This window comes from Haliaeetus albicilla, unplaced genomic scaffold (assembly GCF_947461875.1).
Source record: "Haliaeetus albicilla unplaced genomic scaffold, bHalAlb1.1 scaffold_148, whole genome shotgun sequence".
Classification (NCBI taxonomy): Eukaryota; Metazoa; Chordata; class Aves; order Accipitriformes; family Accipitridae; genus Haliaeetus; species Haliaeetus albicilla.
In genome coordinates this window covers 77,448-96,986 of record NW_027212434.1, presented here as the reverse complement: position 1 = coordinate 96,986, position 19,539 = coordinate 77,448, and the positions used below count along the sequence as shown (strand labels likewise).

The window sequence follows — 19,539 nt, the reverse complement described above, 5'->3', positions numbered from 1 at the left end:
ACCGGCCCCATCTCCTCCTTGGCCCCCAAATTGCCCCCCCAACCCAAACCGGGCCCCCCCCCCCGCCGCCGGTCTTCTGCCCCCCGCCCCCGGGCAGCCCCCCGCCCAGCCCGGTGCCCCCCCCATGGTACGTATGGATTTTTTTTTTTTGGGGGGGGGGGGAGGCACGGATTTAGGGGAAGCGCAGGGCTTAAATTTTGGGGTGTCGTCCCCCCCAAGGGTGGCTGTGATTTGGAGAGGGGGGGGGTCACACCACTCTGGGGGCCCCCCCGTAATTTGTGTATGGGTTTTTGGGGGGGGTCACACCAGTTTGGGGGCCCCCCCCGTGGTGTGTATAGCTGGGGAGGGGGATTTTAGCTGGGGGTCCCCCTTCTGTGTTTATATGGGGGGGGGGGAAGAATTGGGGGGGGGCACAGCCCAGCTTGGGCCCCCCCCGCCATGTCTCTATGGCCATGGGTGTCTGGGGGGGGGTCCTTGGGGGGGGGGGGGGGGGGTCCCTAGGGGTGGGCTGAGTTTTTTTGGGGGGGGGGGTCCCTGGGTGGGGGGGGTCCCTATGGGTGGGCTGAGCTTTTTTTTTGGGGGGGGGGGGGGGGTCCTATAGCAATACTGTAAAACTGGGGGGGGCGACCACAGGCAGGTCATGATGTCGTGTGTGTCCCCCCCCCCCCAGCCAAGCGGGGGGCCCCCCCAGCAGCGTCACCCCCCAACCCGCTGCCCCCCCCCTTGGGGGCCGCCCCCCTCCCGGACCCCAACAGTCGGTGAGCAACAAGGTGCTGGCGTGGAGCGGGGTGCTGGAGTGGCAAGAGGTGAGAATTGGGAAGCGGCGGGGGGGGGGGGGGGGTCCCAAGGGTGCTGGGGGGGGGGGTCTGGGGTGCTGGGGGGGGTGTCCCAAGGGTGCTGGGGGGGGGGGGCGGACCCCCAGGAGGAGGATTGGGGGGGGGGTCTGTGGATGCTCAACGGAGGGTTGGGGCTCTCTGAGGGCACCCGGGGGGGATGTTGGGGTGCACCCCCCCCTAAATTTTTCCGTACCCCCCCCCAAATTCCTCCGTGACCCCCCCTAAATTTTTCTGTGCCCCCCCACCCCTAATTTTTCTGTGTCCCCCCCCCCCAGAAACCCAAGCCGGCCTCGGTGGATTCCAGCACGAAGCTGACTCGGTCGCTGCCGTGTCAGGTCTACGTCAACGCCGGGGAAAATTTGTGAGTGGGGGGGGGGTCTGGGGGGGTCTGGGGGGGGGCAAGAAGGGTCTGGGGGGGGGGGTCATGGGGACCCCCAGGGTCACCCCCTTTTTTCCCCCAGGAAAACAGACCAGTGGCCGCAGAAGCTGATCATGCAGCTGATCCCGCAGCAGCTCCTGGTGAGGGTTTTTTTTGGGGGGGGGGGGGGGTCCTGACCCCAATTTTGGGGTTCACCTCGGGGGGTGTCCTTGCCCCCCTCCCCCTCCGAGTGGGGCTGAAGAGATTTTGGGGGTCCCCATATTCATTGGGGGGGGGGGGGGGGGGCTTTGATCTTCTCAAAAAATATTTGGGACCCCTTAGATGGGTTTCGGGGTTTCCTTGATCCAATGCCCCAAGCAGATTTGGGGGGTCCTTGACTCCCCCCCCAGAAGGATTTGGGGTCCCCCTGACCCCTGGGGGGTTTGGGGGTGTCACTGACCCCCCCCACTGTGTGTGTCGTCCCCCCCCCAGACCACGCTGGGACCCCTCTTCCGAAACTCCCGCATGGTCCAGTTCACTTCACAACAAGGACCTGGAGTCGCTCAAGGGCCTTTACCGCATCATGGGCAACGGCTTCGTAAGGACCCCCCCCGGGACCCCCCCAAAACTCCCTGGGGACCCCCCCAACGCCTTGGGGACCCCCAAAATTCTCCTGTCACACCCCCCCCCCCAGGTCCCCTTACAGCCCCCCCCCCGTTCCTCTTTGTTCCTCCTTGGTCACCAGCATCCCCCAGCCTCGGGCAACGGCTCCGTCGGGACCCCCCGGGGTCCCCGAAACCACTGGGGACCCCCCAAAACTCCCCGTCCCTCACCCGTGTCCCCATGTCCCCACGCGTGCTGCGTGTCCGTGTCCCCATCCCTCACCCGTGTCCCCACGCGGGCTGCGTGTCCGTGTCCCTCTCCCCGTGTCCCCAGGCGTGTTGTGTGTCCGTGTCCCCATCCCTCACCCGTGTCCCCACGCGGGCTGCGTGTCCGTGTCCCTCTCCCCGTGTCCCCAGGCATGTTGTGTGTCCGTGTCCCCATCCCTCACCCGTGTCCCCCCGTGGCTGCGTGTCCGTGTCCCTCTCCCCGTGTCCCCAGGCGTGTTGTGTGTCCGTGTCCCCATCCCTCACCCGTGTCCCCACGCGTGCTGCGTGTCCGTGTCCCCATCCCTCACCCGTGTCCCCCCGCGGGCTGCGTGTCCGTGTCCCTCTCCCCGTGTCCCAGGCGTGTTGTGTGTCCGTGTCCCCATCCCTCACCCGTGTCCCACGCGTGCTGCGTGTCCGTGTCCCCATCCCTCACCCGTGTCCCCCCGCGGGCTGCGTCTCCGTGTCCCTCTCCCCGTGTCCCCAGGCGTGTTGTGTGTCCGTGTCCCCATCCCTCACCGTGTCCCCCCGCGGGCTGCGTGTCCGTGTCCCTCTCCCCGTGTCCCCAGGCGTGTTGTGTGTCCGTGTCCCCATCCCTCACCCGTGTCCCCACGCGGGCTGCGTGTCCGTGTCCCTCTCCCCGTGTCCCAGGCGTGTTGTGTGTCCGTGTCCCCATCCCTCACCCGTGTCCCCACGCGTGCTGTGTGTCCGTGTCCCCATCCCTCACCCGTGTCCCCCCCGCGGGCTGCGTGTCCCGTGTCCCTCTCACCGTGTCCCCAGGCATGTTGTGTGTCCGTGTCCCCATCCCTCACCCGTGTCCCCCCGTGGGCTGCGTGTCCGTGTCCCTCTCCCCGTGTCCCCAGGCGTGTTGTGTGTCCGTGTCCCCATCCCTCACCCGTGTCCCCACGCGTGCTGCGTGTCCGTGTCCCCATCCCTCACCCGTGTCCCCCCGCGGGCTGCGTGTCCGTGTCCCTCTCCCCGTGTCCCCAGGCGTGTTGTGTGTCCGTGTCCCCATCCCTCACCCGTGTCCCCACGCGTGCTGCGTGTCCGTGTCCCCATCCCTCACCCGTGTCCCCCCGCGGGCTGCGTGTCCGTGTCCCTCTCCCCGTGTCCCCAGGCGTGTTGTGTGTCCGTGTCCCCATCCCTCACCCGTGTCCCCACGCGTGCTGCGTGTCCGTGTCCCCATCCCTCACCCGTGTCCCCCCGCGGGCTGCGTGTCCGTGTCCCTCTCCCCGTGTCCCCAGGCGTGTTGTGTGTCCGTGTCCCCATCCCTCACCCGTGTCCCCACGCGGGCTGCGTGTCCGTGTCCCTCTCCCCGTGTCCCAGGCGTGTTGTGTGTCCATGTCCCCATCCCTCACCCGTGTCCCCACGCGTGCTGTGTGTCCGTGTCCCCATCCCTCACCCGTGTCCCCCCGCGGGCTGCGTGTCCGTGTCCCTCTCCCCGTGTCCCCAGGCGTGTTGTGTGTCCGTGTCCCCATCCCTCACCCGTGTCCCCACGCGGGCTGCGTGTCCGTGTCCCTCTCCCCGTGTCCCCAGGCGTGTTGTGTGTCCGTGTCCCTATCCCTCACCCGTGTCCCCACGCGTGCTGCGTGTCCGTGTCCCCATCCCTCACCCGTGTCTCCCCACGGGCTGCGTGTCCGTGTCCCTCTCCCTGTGTCCCCAGGCGTGTTGTGTGTCCGTGTCCCCGTCCCTCACCCGTGTCCCCACACGTGTTGTGTGTCCGTGTCCCCGTCCCTCACCCGTGTCCCCACGTGTGCTGCGTGTCTGTGTCCCCATCCCTCACCCGTGTCCCCCTGTGGGCTGCGTGTCCGTGTCCCTCTCCCCGTGTCCCCAGGCGTGTTGTGTGTCCGTGTCCCCATCCCTCACCCGTGTCCCCACGCGTGCTGCGTGTCCGTGTCCCCATCCCTCACCCGTGTCCCCCCGCGGGCTGCGTGTCCGTGTCCCTCTCCCCGTGTCCCCAGGCGTGTTGTGTGTCCGTGTCCCCATCCCTCACCCGTGTCCCCACGCGTGCTGCGTGTCCGTGTCCCCATCCCTCACCCGTGTCCCCCCGCGGGCTGCGTGTCCGTGTCCCTCTCCCCGTGTCCCCAGGCGTGTTGTGTGTCCGTGTCCCCATCCCTCACCCGTGTCCCCACGCGGGCTGCGTGTCCGTGTCCCCATCCCTCACCCGTGTCTCCCCGCGGGCTGCGTGTCCGTGTCCCTCTCCCTGTGTCCCCAGGCGTGTTGTGTGTCCGTGTCCCCGTCCCTCACCCGTGTCCCCACGCATGCTGCGTGTCCATGTCCCCGTCCCTCACCCGTGTCCCCACGCGTGCTGCGTGTCCGTGTCCCCGTCCCTCACGCGTGTCCCCATGTGCCCAGGTGTACTGCATGTCTGTGTCCCTGTCCCCGTTCCCCACACATGTTGTGTGTCCGTGTCCCCCATCCCTCACCCATGTCTCCACACATGCTGCGTGTCCATGTCCCCGTCCCTCACCCGTGTCCCCACGTCCCCAGGTGGGCTGCATGTCTGTGTCCCCATCCCTCACCCATGTCCCTGTGTCCCCAGGCAGGCTGCGTGTCCATGTCCCTGTCCGCATGTCCCCACGCGTGCTGCGTGTCCGTATCCATGTCCCCGTCCCTCACCCATGTCCCCATGCGTGCTGCGTGTCTGTGTCCCCATCCCTCACCCGTGTCCCTGTCCCCAGGCAGGCTGCATGTCCATGTCCCCACATCCCCAGACATGCTGCGTGTCCGTGTCCCCGTCCCTCACCCGTGTCCCCACACGTGCTGCGTGTCCATGTCCCCATCCCTCACCCGTGTCCCCGCGTCTCCAGGCGGGCTGCGTGTCCGTGTCCCTGTCCCCAGACATGCTGCATGTCCATGTCTCCATCCCTCACCCGTGTTCCCACGCATGCTGTGTGTCCGTGTCCGTGTCGCTGTCCCTCACACGTGTCCCGGCGTCCCCAGGCGGGCTACATGTCCGTGTCCCTGTCCCCACGTCCCCACGTGTGTTGTGTGTCCGTGTCCCTGTCCCTCACCCGTGTCCCCGCATCCCCACATGTGCTGCGTGTCCGTGTCCCCGTCCCTCACCCATGTCCCCAGACATGCTGCGTGTCTGTATCCCTGTCCCTCACCCGTGTCCCCGTGTCCCCAGGCGGGCTGCATGTTCCTGTCCCCATGTCCCCAGGCGTGCTGCGTGTCCATGTCCCCATCCCTCACCCATGTCCCCACACGTGTTGTGTGTCCGTGTCCCCAACCCTCACCTGTGTCTGCAGACATGCTGTGTGTCCGTGTCCCTGTCCCCACGTCCCCACACATGTTGTGTCCGTGTCCCCGTCCCTAACCCGTGTCCCCAGATGTGCTGCGTGTCCATGTCCCCGTCCCTCACCCGTGTCCCCACGTCCCCAGGCAGGCTGTGTGTCCATGTCCCTGTCCCCATGTCCCCACGCGTGCTGCGTGTCCGTGTCCCCGTCCCTCACCCATGTCCCCACGTGCTGCGTGTCCATGTCCCTGTCCCCATGTCCCCACATGTGCTGTGTGTCCGTGTCCCCGTCCCTCACCTGTGTCCCCACACGTGCTGCGTGTCTGTGTCCCCATCCCTCACCCGTGTCCGGAGACATGCTGCGTGTCCGTGTCCCTGTCCCTCACGCGTGTCCCCGTGTCCCCAGGCAGGCTGCGTGTCCGTGTCCCTGTCCCCACGTCCCCACACGTGCTGTGTGTCCATGTCCGTGTCCCCATCCCTCACCCGTGTCCCCACGTGTGCTCTGTGTCCGTGTCCCCGTCCCTCACGCGTGTCCCCAGGCGGGCTGCGTGTCCGTGTCCCTGTCCCCACGTCCCCACGCGTGTTGTGTGTCCGTGTCCCCGTGTCCCCAGGCGGGCTGCGTGTCCGTGTCCCTGTCCCCACGTCCCCACGCGTGTTGTGTGTCCGTGTCCCCATCCCTCATGCGTGTCCCCGTGTCCCCAGGCGGGCTGCGTGTCCGTGTCCCTGTCCCCACGTCCCCACGCGTGTTGTGTGTCCGTGTCCCCGTCCCTCACGCGTGTCCCCGTGTCCCCAGGCGTGCTGCGTGTCCGTGTCCCTGTCCCCACGCCCCCACGTGTGTTGTGTGTCCGTGTCCCCGTCCCTCACGCGTGTCCCCAGGCGGGCTGCGTGTCCGTGTCCCTGTCCCCACGTCCCCACATGTGCTGTGTGTCCGTGTCCCCGTGTCCCCAGGCGGGCTGCGTGTCCGTGTCCCTGTCCCCACGTCCCCACGCGTGTTGTGTGTCCGTGTCCCCATCCCTCACGCGTGTCCCCGTGTCCCCAGGCGGGCTGCGTGTCCGTGTCCCTGTCCCCACGTCCCCACGCGTGTTGTGTGTCCGTGTCCCCATCCCTCATGCGTGTCCCCGTGTCCCCAGGCGGGCTGCGTGTCTGTGTCCCTGTCCCCACGTCCCCACGCGTGTTGTGTGTCCGTGTCCCCGTCCCTCATGCGTGTCCCCGTGTCCCCAGGCGTGCTGCGTGTCCGTGTCCCTGTCCCCACGCCCCCACGCGTGTTGTGTGTCCGTGTCCCCGTCCCTCACGCGTGTCCCCAGGCGGGCTGCGTGTCCGTGTCCCTGTCCCCACGTCCCCACGCGTGTTGTGTGTCCGTGTCCCCGTGTCCCCAGGCGGGCTGCGTGTCCGTGTCCCTGTCCCCACGTCCCCACGCGTGTTGTGTGTCCGTGTCCCCGTCGTCACGCGTGTCCCCGTGTCCCCAGGCGGGCTGCGTGCACTTCCCGCACACGGCGCCCTGCGAAGTTCGCGTCCTGATGCTCCTCTACTCCTCCAAGAAGAAAATCTTCATGGGGCTCATCCCCTACGACCAGAGCGGCTTCGTCAACGGCATCCGCCAGGTCATCACCAACCACAAGCAGGTCCAGCAGCAGAAGATCGAGCAGCAGCGCAGCGTGAGGACCCCCCCCCACCCCCCCACACCCTGGGGGGCACCCACAGACCCTCCCCAGGGCACCCACAGCCCCCACGGGGGCACCCACAGCCCCCACAGGGGACCCACGGAAACCCCGGGGCACCCACAGTTCCCCATGTCCCCACTTTGGGGCAACCACAGACCACCCCCCCAATTCCTAGGGCACCCACAGACCCTCTTGCAGCACCCACAGCCCCCACGGGGGCACCCACAGCACCTCCCCAGGCACCCACAGCCCCCACAGGGCACCCACAGTCCCCACAGGGGACCCACAGAAACCCCGGGGCACCCACAGTTCCCCATGTCCCCACTTTGGGGCAACCACAGACCACCCCCCCAATTCCTAGGGCACCCACAGACCCTCTTGCAGCACCCACAGCCCCCACGGGGGCACCCACAGCACCTCCCCAGGCACCCACAGCCCCCACAGGGCACCCACAGTCCCCACAGGGGACCCACAGAAACCCCGGGGCACCCACAGTTCCCCATGTCCCCACTTTGGGGCAACCACAGACCACCCCCCCGATTCCCAGGGCACCCGCAGACCCTCTTGCAGCACCCACAGCCCCTCCCCAGGCACCCACAGCCCCCACGGGGGCACCCACAGCACCCACAGGGCACCCACAGCACCCACAGGGGTACCCACAGTTCCCCATGTCCCCACTTTGGGGCAACCACAGACCACCCCCCCAATTCCTAGGGCACCCACAGACCCTCTTGCAGCACCCACAGCCCCTCCCCAGGCACCCACAGCCCCCACGGGGGCACCCACAGCACCTCCCCAGGCACCCACAGCCCCCACAGGGCACCCACAGCCCCTACGGGGGCACCCACAGCCCCCACAGGGGACCCACGGAAACCCCGGGGCACCCACAGTTCCCCATGTCCCCACTTTGGGGCAACCACAGACCACCCCCCCAATTCCTAGGGCACCCACAGACCCTCTTGCAGCACCCACAGCCCCTCCCCAGGCACCCACAGCCCCCACGGGGGCACCCACGGCACCCACAGCACCCACAGGGGTACCCACAGTTCCCCATGTCCCCACTTTGGGGCAACCACAGACCACCCCCCCAATTCCTAGGGCACCCACAGACCCTCTTGCAGCACCCACAGACCCTCTTGCAGCACCCACAGCCCCCACGGGGGCACCCACAGCACCTCCCCAGGCACCCACAGCCCCCACAGGGCACCCACAGCCCCCACGGGGGCACCCACAGTCCCCACAGGGGACCCACAGAAACCCCGGGGCACCCACAGTTCCCCATGTCCCCACTTTGGGGCAACCACAGACCACCCCCCCGATTCCCAGGGCACCCGCAGACCCTCCCCAGGCACCCACAGCCCCCACGGGGACACCCACGGCTCCCTAGCCCCCCCACCTCAGGCCACCCAATGACCCCCCCACCCACCCAAATCACCCACAGAACCCCCACGGGGCACCCAGGGCCCCCCCTTTCCCCCCACCAGCCCCTAGGGCCCCCCCAAACACCCTTACAAAGGGTCTTTTCTACCCCCCAAGTGCCCCCAGCCCCCCCAGGGTGGTCTTTTCTGCCCCCAGCCCCCCCGGGGTGGTCTTTTCTGCCCCCCAAGTGCCCCCAGCCCCCCCCAGGGTGGTCTTTTCTGCCCCCAAATGCCCCCAGCCCCCCCCCAGCTTGGTCTTTTCTGCCCCCCAAGTGCCCCCACCCCCCCCCAGGGTGGTCTTTTCTGCCCCGCAAGTGCCCCCAGCCCCCCCCAGGGTGGTCTTTTCTGCCCCCAAATGCCCCCAGCCCCCCCCCAGCTTGGTCTTTTCTGCTCCCCAAGTGCCCCCACCCCCCCCCCCAGGGTGGTCTTTTCTGCCCCGCAAGTGCCCCCAGCCCCCCCCAGGGTGGTCTTTTCTGCCCCCCAAGTGCCCCCAGCCCCCCCCAGGGTGGTCTTTTCTGCCCCCAGCCCCCCCAGGGTGGTCTTTTCTGCCCCCCAAGTGCCCCCAGCCCCCCCCAGGGTGGTCTTTTCTGCCCCCAGCCCCCCCAGGGTGGTCTTTTCTGCCCCCCAAGTGCCCCCAGCCCCCCCCAGGGTGGTCTTTTCTGCCCCCAGCCCCCCCAGGGTGGTCTTTTCTGCCCCCCAAGTGCTCCCAGCCCCCCCCAGGGTGGTCTTTTCTGCCCCCCAAGTGCCCCCAGCCCCCCCCCGGGTGGTCTTTTCTGCCCCCCAAGTGCCCCCAGCCCCCCCAGGGTGGTCTTTTCTGCCCCCCAAGAGCCCCCAGCCCCCCCAAGGTGGTCTTTTCTGCCCCCAAATGCCCCCAGCCCCCCCCCCGGGTGGTCTTTTCTGCCCCCCAAGTGCCCCCAGCCCCCCCAGGGTGGTCTTTTCTGCCCCCCAACTGCCCCCCCCAATCCCCCTTGGGGTAGGGAGTGCTGCCCCCCCCGCCAAATTCCTTTTCTCCCCACAGTTGGGGGGCTCAGCCCCCGTGCCCGGTGCCCCCTCTTTCCTACCAAAGCAACCGGGGACCCTCCCCGTGACTTCGGGGGTGCAGCCGCAGGTAAGGGGGGAGGACAATTTGGGATGAGGGGGGGTCTAGGGGTGCCCTTGGGACCCCCCCAGCTCATCCCTGTGCCCCCCCCAGATGACGGGGCAGCAGGTGAGCCCGGGCATGGCCACGGTCGGCATCATGGAGGAGCAGCAGCGGCAGCAGAGCCTGGTCTGGGGGGGGGGGATTTTTGTGGGGGGGGGATTTTTGGGGGGGGGGGGGGCCCTGGGGCTGGGGGGGGGGTCTTGGGGCTATTTTGAGGGTATCCCCTGGAGCTGGGGGTGGATTTTGGGGGGATTTGGGGTGACTTTGAGGACCGGGAGGGCATTTGGGGGGGACCCTGGGTTATTTGAGGGGGGGGGCCTGAGGACCAACAGGGTATTTGGGGGGGCCCTGACTTATCTGGGGGGGGGCCCTGAGAACCAGGATGGGGTTTTTTGGGGGGACCCTGGGTTATTTGAGCGGGGGCCTGAGGACCAGAGTGGGATTTGGGGGGGCCCTGACTTATTTGGGGGGGGCCCCTGAGAACCAGGAAGGGATTTGGGGGGCACCCTGGGTTTTTTGGGGGCACCCCGGCTTATTTGGGGGGGGCCTGGGGACCAACAGGGCATTTGGGGGGGGCCCCGACTTATTTGGGGGGGTCCCTGAGAACCAGTAAGGGATTTGGGGGGCACCCTGGGTGTTTTGGGGGCACCCTGGCTTATTTGGGGGGGGGCCCTGAGAGGCAAGGGGGGGAATTTGGGGGTACCCTGTGCTTGAGGGGGGGCTGGGGGCATTTCGGGGGGGGCACCTTTAGTCTTTTGGGTCAAATTTGGGGGTGTCCAGCCCCCCAACACCCCTATTTTTCGTGCCCCCCCCCCAGTTACAGCTCCGAGCCCAGCAGCAGGCAGCTGCCAGCCAACAGCAAGCGCAGCCCCCCCCGGCCCCCCCGGCTGCCCCTGCGCCCCCCCCGGCCCCCCCAGCTCCAGGACCCCCCCAAACTGGCCCCCCCCAAACCAACCAGGCCGGGGGGGCCCTGCTGCGCCCCCAAAATCCCGGCGCCAACCCCCAACTCCGCAGCCTCCTGCTGAGTCAGCAGCCGGTGAGTAACGGGGGGAGCCCCCCCCCCCCAAAAAAAAAGGGGACCCCCCCTCAAAATGAGGGGGGTGGGGGTGTCAAGTGTTGCCCCCCCCCAATGATTTTTGGGGGGCAGCGACACCCCCATTTAATGGCTGGTTGCTTTTGAGGGGGGGAACTGCTCCTATTAATGGGGGGGGCTTTGAGACCCCCCCCCCAATACTGGTTGGGGGGATTTGGGGGGGGTTGAAGACTTGGGGGGGGGAAATCCTGGATTTAAGGAATTTGGGGGGGGGGCAATAACACCCCCCTTGAAGAAAGGAGGGCAATAACAGCCCCAGGGGGGGCAATAACAGCCCCAGCGGTGGCCGGGGTGGGGGGGGGCAGCCCCCCATTTTTGCCAACATTGGGGGGGGCCCCCCCCTGACACCCCCCCCCCCTTTTTCCCCCCCCCAGCCCCAGGGGGGTGTCCCCCCCCCGGCGCAGCCCCTCCACCACCTGCAGCCCCCGGCGCAGCCCCTGCTGCCCCACCAAGCTCTGGGGCAGGGGCAATTACCCCTCCTGCACCCCCCCCCGGGGCAAGCCTGGCCGGGGCAACTGGGACCCCCCCGCGCCCCCCTCCCAGGTGAGTCACCCCTAAACTGCCCCCGGGACCCCCAAATTTCCCCAGGAGGTCCCCTAATTGCCCCCGGGACCCCCTAATTGCCCCCGGGACCCCCCCCCCCAATACCCCCTTAACTGCCCCCAATACCCCCTTAACTGCCCCAGATACCTTCCTAACCGCCCCAGGGCCCCCCTCCTTTTAACTGCCCCCAGGACCCCCCCCCCCTTAACTGCCCCTGGGGTCCCCCAACTGCCCCTGGGGTCCCCCCCACCTGCCCCCGGGACCCCCTAATTGCCCCAGGGGTCCCCTAATTGCCCCTGAGACCCCCCCAATACCCCCTTACCTGCCCCAAATACCTTTCTAACTGCCCCAGGCCCCCCCCTTAACTGCCCCCAGGACCCCCCAACTGCCCCAGGGTTCCCCTGATTGCCCCTGGGACCCCCCCAATACCCCCTTACCTGCCCCAAATACCTTCCCAACTGCCCCTGGGGTCCCCCCAACTGCCCCCAGGACCCCCAAACTGCCTCAGGGGTCCCCTAACTGCCCCTGGGACCCCCCCCCCACCTGCCCCCAGGACCCTCCAACTGCCCTGGGACCCCCTAAACTGCCCCTGAGATCCCCTTAACTGCCCCAGGGCCCCCCCTTAACTACTCTTGAGACCCCCAAACTGCCCCGGGGACCCCAAACTGCCCCTGGGGACCCCCAGACCCTGCCAGGACCCCCCCAGACCTGCCCCTGGGAGCCCTGGGGACCCCCAGACCCTTTCAGGACCCCCCCAAACCTGCCTGTGGGAATCCTGGGGACCCCCAGATCCTGCCAGGACCCCCCTAAACCTGCCCCTGGGGACCCCCAGACCCTGCCCCGACCCCCCCAACCCTGCCCCTGGGAAGCCTGGGGACCCCCAGATCCTGCCAGGACCCCCCGAAGCCTGCCCCTGGGGACCCCCAGACCCTTTCAGGACCCCCTCAAACCTGCCCTTGGGAGCCCTGGGGACCCCCAGACCCTGCCAGGACACCCCCAAACCTGCCCCTGGGGACCCCCAGACCCTTTCAGGACCCCCCCCAGACCTGCCCCTGGGAGCCCTAGGGACCCCCAGATCTTGCCAGGACCCCCCCAAACCTGCCCCTGGGGACCCCACACCCTGCTAGGACCCCCCCAAACCTGCCCTTGGGAGCCCTGGGGACCCCCAGACCCTGCCAAGACCCCCCCAGACCTGCCCCTGGGGACCCCCAGATCCTGCCAGGACCCCCCCAAACCTGCCCTTGGGAAGCCTGGGGACCCCCAAACCTACCCCTGGGAAGCCTGGGGACCCTCAGACCCTTTCAGGACCCCCCCAAACCCCATGCCTTTCCCCCCCCCCCCCCCAGGTCAGATGCTGTTGCCCCCCGGCCCCCGGGGTCCCGTCCCCCAGCCGGGGCTGCAGCCGGTCCAGGCGCCCAGCGTGATGGAGGAGGACATCCTCATGGATCTCATCTAGGGGGGGCCCGGGACCCCCCCAGGGGGAACCCCCCCACCCCGAGACACCCCCACAGGGGGGTCCTGACCGCTGGGACCCTTCCCAGCCTGCAGCCACCCCCCCTTTTTTTGGCATTCCCTTCTTTTCTCTTGACAATGGGATTTTTTGCACTCAATAAATGGTTTTCCGACCTGGGGGGGAATCTGGGATCTGGGAAATAATCTGGGATCCGGGAAATAATCTGGGATATGGGAAATAATCTGGGATCCGAGAGGGAATTTGGGATCCAGGAAGGAAACTTGGATCTGGGAAACAGCCTTGGATCTGGGAGGGAGACTGGGATGTGGGAGGGAACCTGGGATCCATGGGGGGATCTTGGATCTGGGAAAGAATCTTGGATCTGGGAGGGAGCCTGAGATTCAGGAAGGAACCTGGGATCCAGGAAGGAACCTTGGGTCTGGGAAAGAATCTGGGATCCAGGAAAGAACCTGGGATCTGGGAGGGAACCTGGGATCTGGGAAAGAATCTGGGATCCAGGAATGAACCTGGGATCTGGGAGGGAACCTTGGATCTGGGAAAGAATCTGGGATCCAGGAATGAACCTTGGATCTGGGAAGGAACCTTGGATCTGGGAAAGAATCTGGGAAGGAACCTTGGCTCCAGGAAGGAGCCTTGGATCTGGGAGGGAACCTGGGATCTGGGAAAGAACCTTGGATCTGGGAAAGAATCTGGGATCCGGGAAAGAATCTGGGAAGGAGCCTTGGATCTGGGAGGGAACCTGGGATCTGGGAGGGAACCTTGGATCTGGGAAAGAATCTGGGATCCGGGAAAGAATCTGGGAAGGAACCTTGGATCTGGGAAAGAATCTTGGATCTGGGGAGGAACCTTTGATCTGGGAGGGAGCCTGAGATCTGGGAAAGAACCTGGGATCTGGGAAGGAACCTTGGGTCTGGGAAAGAATCTGGGATCCAGGAATGAACCTTGGATCTGGGAGGGAACCTGGGATATAGGAAAGAATCTGGGATCTGGGAGGGAGCCTGGGATCTGGGAAAGAATCTGGGAAGGAACCTTGGATCCAGGAAGGAGCCTTGGATCTGGGAGGGAACCTGGGATCTGGGAAAGAATCTTGGATCTGGGAAGGAACCTGGGATCTGGGAATGAACCTTGGATCTGGGAGGGAACCTGGGATATAGGAAAGAATCTGGGATCTGGGAGGGAGCCTGGGATCTGGGAAAGAATCTGGGAAGGAACCTTGGATCCAGGAAGGAGCCTTGGATCTGGGAGGGAACCTGGGATCTGGGAGGGAACCTTGGATCTGGGAAAGAATCTTGGATCCGGGAAGGACCTGTGGATCTGGGAGGGATCCTTGGATCCAGGAAGGACCCTTGGATCTGGTTGGGAACCTCTCAGGACCACATGAAGGTTTAGTGGAACGTGGCGTTGAACCCGTATTGCCAAACGAGCATCTCCAGAGCTCCGGGATTCTCTTCCCGGCCCCACGGAGGTGCCGTGCCGCCTCCGGAAAGCCTGGAGATCCTCATAAAGGAGGTCAAAGGAGCAACCTCGTCCCCTGGAAGATGTCCCTGCCCATGGCGGGGCTGGGGTTGGAGGAGATGGACGTTCAAAGATCAACCCAACCCATTCCATGAGTGGAAGCGGTCAACGTCAAGTCGGACGGATCTTGCCAACTGTTGGGGGAGCGCTGGGATCGCTCCGCCACCGCCGACGCTCCTCGGATGGATCATTCGATGACCAGGAAGCCCCAAACCGCCGCAGATTCCCATTAGGTCCCCATTCCCGGTGGGCGAAATGCCCAGCGTTGCCCAAATAGCGAAGGAGAAGCAGCAAATCTAGGAGGGGTTTATGGGCGTTGACCAACGTTGAGTTGCCTGTGGCTTTCCAAGAGCGTAGATGCCGCCGTCGAGCGAGGGGGACTTTCCCGGTGGACTTCTCTTGACCAGGCGGGGATCCTGTGGTTCTCCCGAAGCGTGCAGAGCATCAAGACTTCCTTTATTTTATTTATTTTTTTGGCAACGATGGACCTATTTTTCTCCATCATCCCACCATGGAGGATTTTGGAGAGGTGGCTTTGCTCTTCTCCCACCACCACGAGCTCTGGTCGTCTGTGGGCACCAGAACGATGGTTGTGGGGGGGGTCAGGTGGCTTTTCCAGGATTCACCGGACTCGTTTCTTGGGTGGGAGAGAGGGAAGGTGAGGTTTTGTCCACGCGCTTGGCGTCTCCAAGCTTGGACCTCAAAACCAGACCTCAGACTTGTGCCCCGGCTCTACCTCAGGGACGAAGATGGCTCTTGCAGCATCATGGAGGCACCTGGAGATGCCTGAGCTTTCCAAAGGGAGGGGTTGTCTCCTTCCCACCCCCCCCCCAAATTCCCTAGGGATATCTCCTTTGGGATGGTGAAGGACCTGGCCAAGGCTGAACGTCAAGAAGAACCGCGATGACCCAACACTCATGGATTTATCTCAGAGCACCTTGAGGAACTTACTGCCCGTGCCAGGAGACACAGCAGAGAGAAGGTGCTTGGTCAGCAGACAGTAAATACCGACGTTAATATTCATACCGACGTTAATATTCATACCGACATTAATGTTCATACCGACATTAATGCTCATATCGACATTAATGCTCATATCGACATTAATATTCGCCTCCTGCCTGTGCATTTGTTGATGTCCACGCACGCGTGTCCTCCTCCCTTGCAGTTTTCCTCCCGCAATGGCAAGAGCGATTTTTGGGGGGTACCCAAAAAGTGGGGTTTTCCCCTCAAATCGAGCGCCTTCGATTGATGCAAGCCACACCCTGCCTTGGGCAAGGATTTTGAATATCTGGAGATACGGACCCCATAAAGATCATCAAGTTGAAGGACTTTGCACGGGCATTACCGGGGAGTTGGTTTTCCTCAACCGTGACCTGAGTTTTTCTGCTCCGAAACTATCGCGCTTTCCCGTCGCGACAATCTAGGAGAAACGACGCGTCGCCAGGGACTCGCCCTGGGGAGAAAACGGACCAACACAGATACTGTCGATCGAGCGATTTCTCCGTTTATTTGCTGCGTGACACTCGGTTATATACTATTGCCCCGTTAGATCGCGTAAGCATGACGTATTGCCTTGTGCAGTTTCGTTTTCCTCCCCAGTTCCGTTTTCCTCCCCTTTTCCCGTGCAGTTTCGCTTCTTCTCTTTTCTCTGTGCAGTTTCCAGTTTCGTTTCTTCGTTTCTTCCCCCTACAGTTTCGTTTCTTCCCCGTTCTCCTCCCACAATTCCCCCGCCCTAAGCACGGTTGAGCTAAATTTCATTTACGACAGGTGAGTACAGTACGTAGGCTTGCATAGTTTGCTTAACTATTCAATCTAGCGTATTTTTCAAAAGCGCTAGAGCACAGGGAATGATCATACAAACAGCCAAAACGCACAGACCCCCGGCTATGGAAAAACCTCATTTTTTCAACCAGCCAAACCAATCCCCAGGAACATCTGGAAGACCCTACGACTTTTATGGCGTCTCGGAGCTGTCGAATGATCTCGGCTTGTCGCCTGATGGTTCTCAGCGCGTCGGTGTTGTTTTTAAAGTCTAAACAACAAAATTCTGGAAAGAAGGTGGTGTTCTGTTTACATCAAATTGGGCCAATAAGGAATCTATGGGTGGAAGTAACGCCTGTAATTGATTCATGGTCGTTTCTTGAAGATTTGCTAATGCATCGATGGCTCGAGCGGTGGCGTTTCCTCGCTTTAAAATCAGGCAGGCTAAAGCTTGTACGTTCATTCTGTTTACCCAAGGTCCTACTGGAGTAAGTGATGAAATCATAAAATATAGAAAATCGGTGGGTAGATGAACTGTGGGGTCACAGGAACCATCCAGCTTCACCATCTGCGCACTTCTTCTTTCTCCATGTTGACCAAGTCCTTTTCCGTGGGTGCCCAAGCTTTCGGTCGCCCTATGGAACATCGTCCTCCTCGTAGCCCTGGGGGTATCACTTTATACGCTGTCAAGCGACAGAGAAGTACTAATTTATGTGGTAGTTCTAGAGGTGTCAACGCTGCCCCTTTGATCTGATTTAGATAGATGCCGTTGCCGACCCCAACAAGGCATGGTATTCAGCCAAAGACCGACGGAGATTATTTTGCCAAATGCGTTCACGAAGTCCGAATTTTTCGGATCGTAAGGGACGCTTTGGTTCACCCGTGGCAAGCTAAAATTAATTTTCCCAGCCTCAGAGGTCCAGATGTCCACCGTATCCCATAGACACACGTGCCGATCGGCTCTGAGAGGGACGTCATCCGGCTACACATCGGTCCTCCCATCTCGTCCTGCATCCATCGCCAAAAATTCCGACCGTTTGTCTCCGACGGGCATTGCACCATCATAACGATCTCCAACGACGCGCAGATATCTTAGTCCTTATTGGTTCCTCGTACATCTGGTCGGATCCATTTTGCTGGTACCCGTCGGGGTCCGCTGTCTGCCTGGACACAGGCGTATCCTCGCCCCCACTCTAAAATGGGTACCGGTCCTTCAGGGTTTGGTGGGCTCGCTCAACGATTGCTTGACCCGTGGAATTGTAGGGTATTCCAGTTGTATGTGTGATGCCCCGTTTATTCAGAAATTCGTGAACCCAAGAACCGACATAGTTGGGGCCGTTATCTGTTTTTATCTCTTGAGGGACCCCCAAAACACCAATTGGGGGTGTTTATTTATCACTGTCCAGTGATAAATACGCCGTATCGTGGCCGCCGCGTTGCTCTTCGTTTCGGCAGTGGGACAGATATAACCGCTACAGGTATCTCCAGTAACATGTAAATACTTCCAGCGTTTAAAAGGTTCATAGATAGTAATGTCTTGTTGCCAAACGTGATTTGGTCGTAGACCTCGAGGGTTAATTCCCCATGTCCAGGAGTTAGTTTGACGACAGCGCGGGCAAGAAGCGACCACTGCTCGAGCATCAGACAAGGGTAGCCGAAATTGCTTTGCCGGTGCCCTTGCCCGTTGATGAAAAAATTCATGAGAAAGTTTGGCTTGTTGTGAAATGGGAATATCGACTGGTTGGACGAGGGTTCCCGCTGCTTTGTCTGCATCGGCATTTCCCTCCGTTAAGGCGCCCCGTATCTCTGTGTGACTATTAATGTGTGCAAAAAAATACAAGGTTTTTGTCTTTTTTCTAAAACTGACAAAAGCTCCTGAGCAGGTTCAATCCCTCCCGGCAAACTTCGTTTACATCGTTGTGTTAATCTATCCACAAATTTGCTGTCTGTGACAATGTTTAAAGGGGTGGTAGGTCAAGTAGTTAGAGCGGTTAATACTGCATGTAGTTCTAAAATTTGAACCGATCCTTGACTTTTCCAAGTTCTGGTGTGCCATCGGTTGTCAGAAACCCAGGCCATAGCTGCCTGTTGGGTCAATCCAGAGTCATCGGTGAACACCATGAGGCCTTGGAGGGGTTTTTCTGAAATGGGTGTTTGTGGTTTAAAACTTGACGATAAAAGGCTTTTAATGAGAGGGTCACCCCTAGCTGGGATAATTTGTCCCATAAAATCTGCTAGGGCTGCTTGCAAACACATATCGAACGTTATTAATCGTTCCAAATTACGGGGACTGAGGGATGTTGAAATAAATTTAGGATCTTTCCCAGATAACCGCTGCGGTCGCCGTCGTCCTCGAGAGGTCGCAGCTGCTAACGCCACTGAAAATCGTGGTGCGGCTTGTTTTGGCTAACTGGTATACAGCCACAACAGAGGGCATACCCGGGAATCGATAAATTGATATATCGGCCCGTTTGCTCCTTCTCGTTGCATGGTTATATGTAATTCTAGTGGGACTTCTGGGGTATAACGGTTGAGACTCCTGTGAGATAATTTAGTCGCTATTTGCTGTAACGCGGCTTTTTGTGTACTTGTCGATGTTCGAGGAGCTGCGACATCCGGGGTTCCTGCTAAATCTGCTAACGAGGGTTGTAATTCCATGTGTGTAATGGGAATAAACTGTCTTAACCATTGCAGGTTACCAACCAGCACTTGTAGGTCGTGTAGGGTCGATACTTGGTGTTCAATCTGCAGTTTTTGAGGCTGGACCACCCGCCTCTGAATGAGTGGCCCCAAATATTTCACTGAGTGGCCCCAAATATTTCACTGGAGCAGTTTTCTGTACCTTTTCAGGTGCTATTTCTAAACCATGTTCCTCAAGAGCTTGAATCAAGTGTTTTAAGGTTGTGTTAATATCTCCCTCCCCGCATAACAAAATATCATCCATATAATGGTAAAGGACCCAATTCTGATGTGTATCCCCGAAACCGATGCAACGCGCGAGAAACAAACCACTGAGTTGGGGAATTTTTCATCCCTCGTGGTAACACCGTCCAGTGATAGCGTTGGACTGGTTCTTGATCGTCGATCGTCGGGATCGCCATCGCGAATTTGGGTCGATCATCCGGATGGAGTGGAATAGAAAAGAAACAGTCTTTTATGTCCATTACCGCGACTGGCCAGTCTTGGGGGAACGTGGACGGCCAAGGCAAGCCTGGTTGTAGAGGTCCCATGTCTTCAAGAACAGCATTGACACTCTAAGATCACGCAGAAGACGACTTCTTTTGGATGACAAAGACAAGGACAATTCCACGGACTGGTGGTTGGGACCAAATGTCCTTCTTCCACTTCGCGCTGTACTAATAGCCGTAGCTGAGCCAATTTCTCTTGCGGAAGGGCCAACTGGTCAACCCACACCCGCTGTTATTTGTTCGACTGCGCAGTACCCCTGCAACCGCTGCGGTTTGAGCCTCTGCTTCCAACGCTCGTTTAATCACATCTGCTACTGAGGCTTTTGCTGGCAACTGCATTAAAATTTGCTTCGTTTGGTCATTTGCCTGAGCGCGAGCTAGCTCTTTCGCGAGAACCGGTTCAGCCTCGTCCAGTATATCCGCTACCTCAACCGCTTTTTGCAA

General features: G+C 62.0%; 1 protein-coding gene across 1 annotated transcript; it reads left to right on the top strand.

Moving 5' to 3' along the window:
* Window positions 1–42: 42 nt before the first annotated feature.
* Window positions 43–12,783, top strand: LOC138684095 (mediator of RNA polymerase II transcription subunit 25-like). Its single transcript, XM_069777810.1, is given in 12 exon segments — window positions 43–131; window positions 676–806; window positions 1,112–1,197; window positions 1,298–1,355; window positions 1,687–1,734; window positions 1,736–1,792; window positions 6,765–6,953; window positions 9,396–9,485; window positions 9,570–9,644; window positions 10,336–10,554; window positions 10,986–11,154; window positions 12,501–12,783. Coding segments are annotated over 12 exon segments (1,239 nt in total). The 5' UTR covers window positions 43–124; the 3' UTR covers window positions 12,611–12,783.
* Window positions 12,784–19,539: the final 6,756 nt, after the last annotated feature.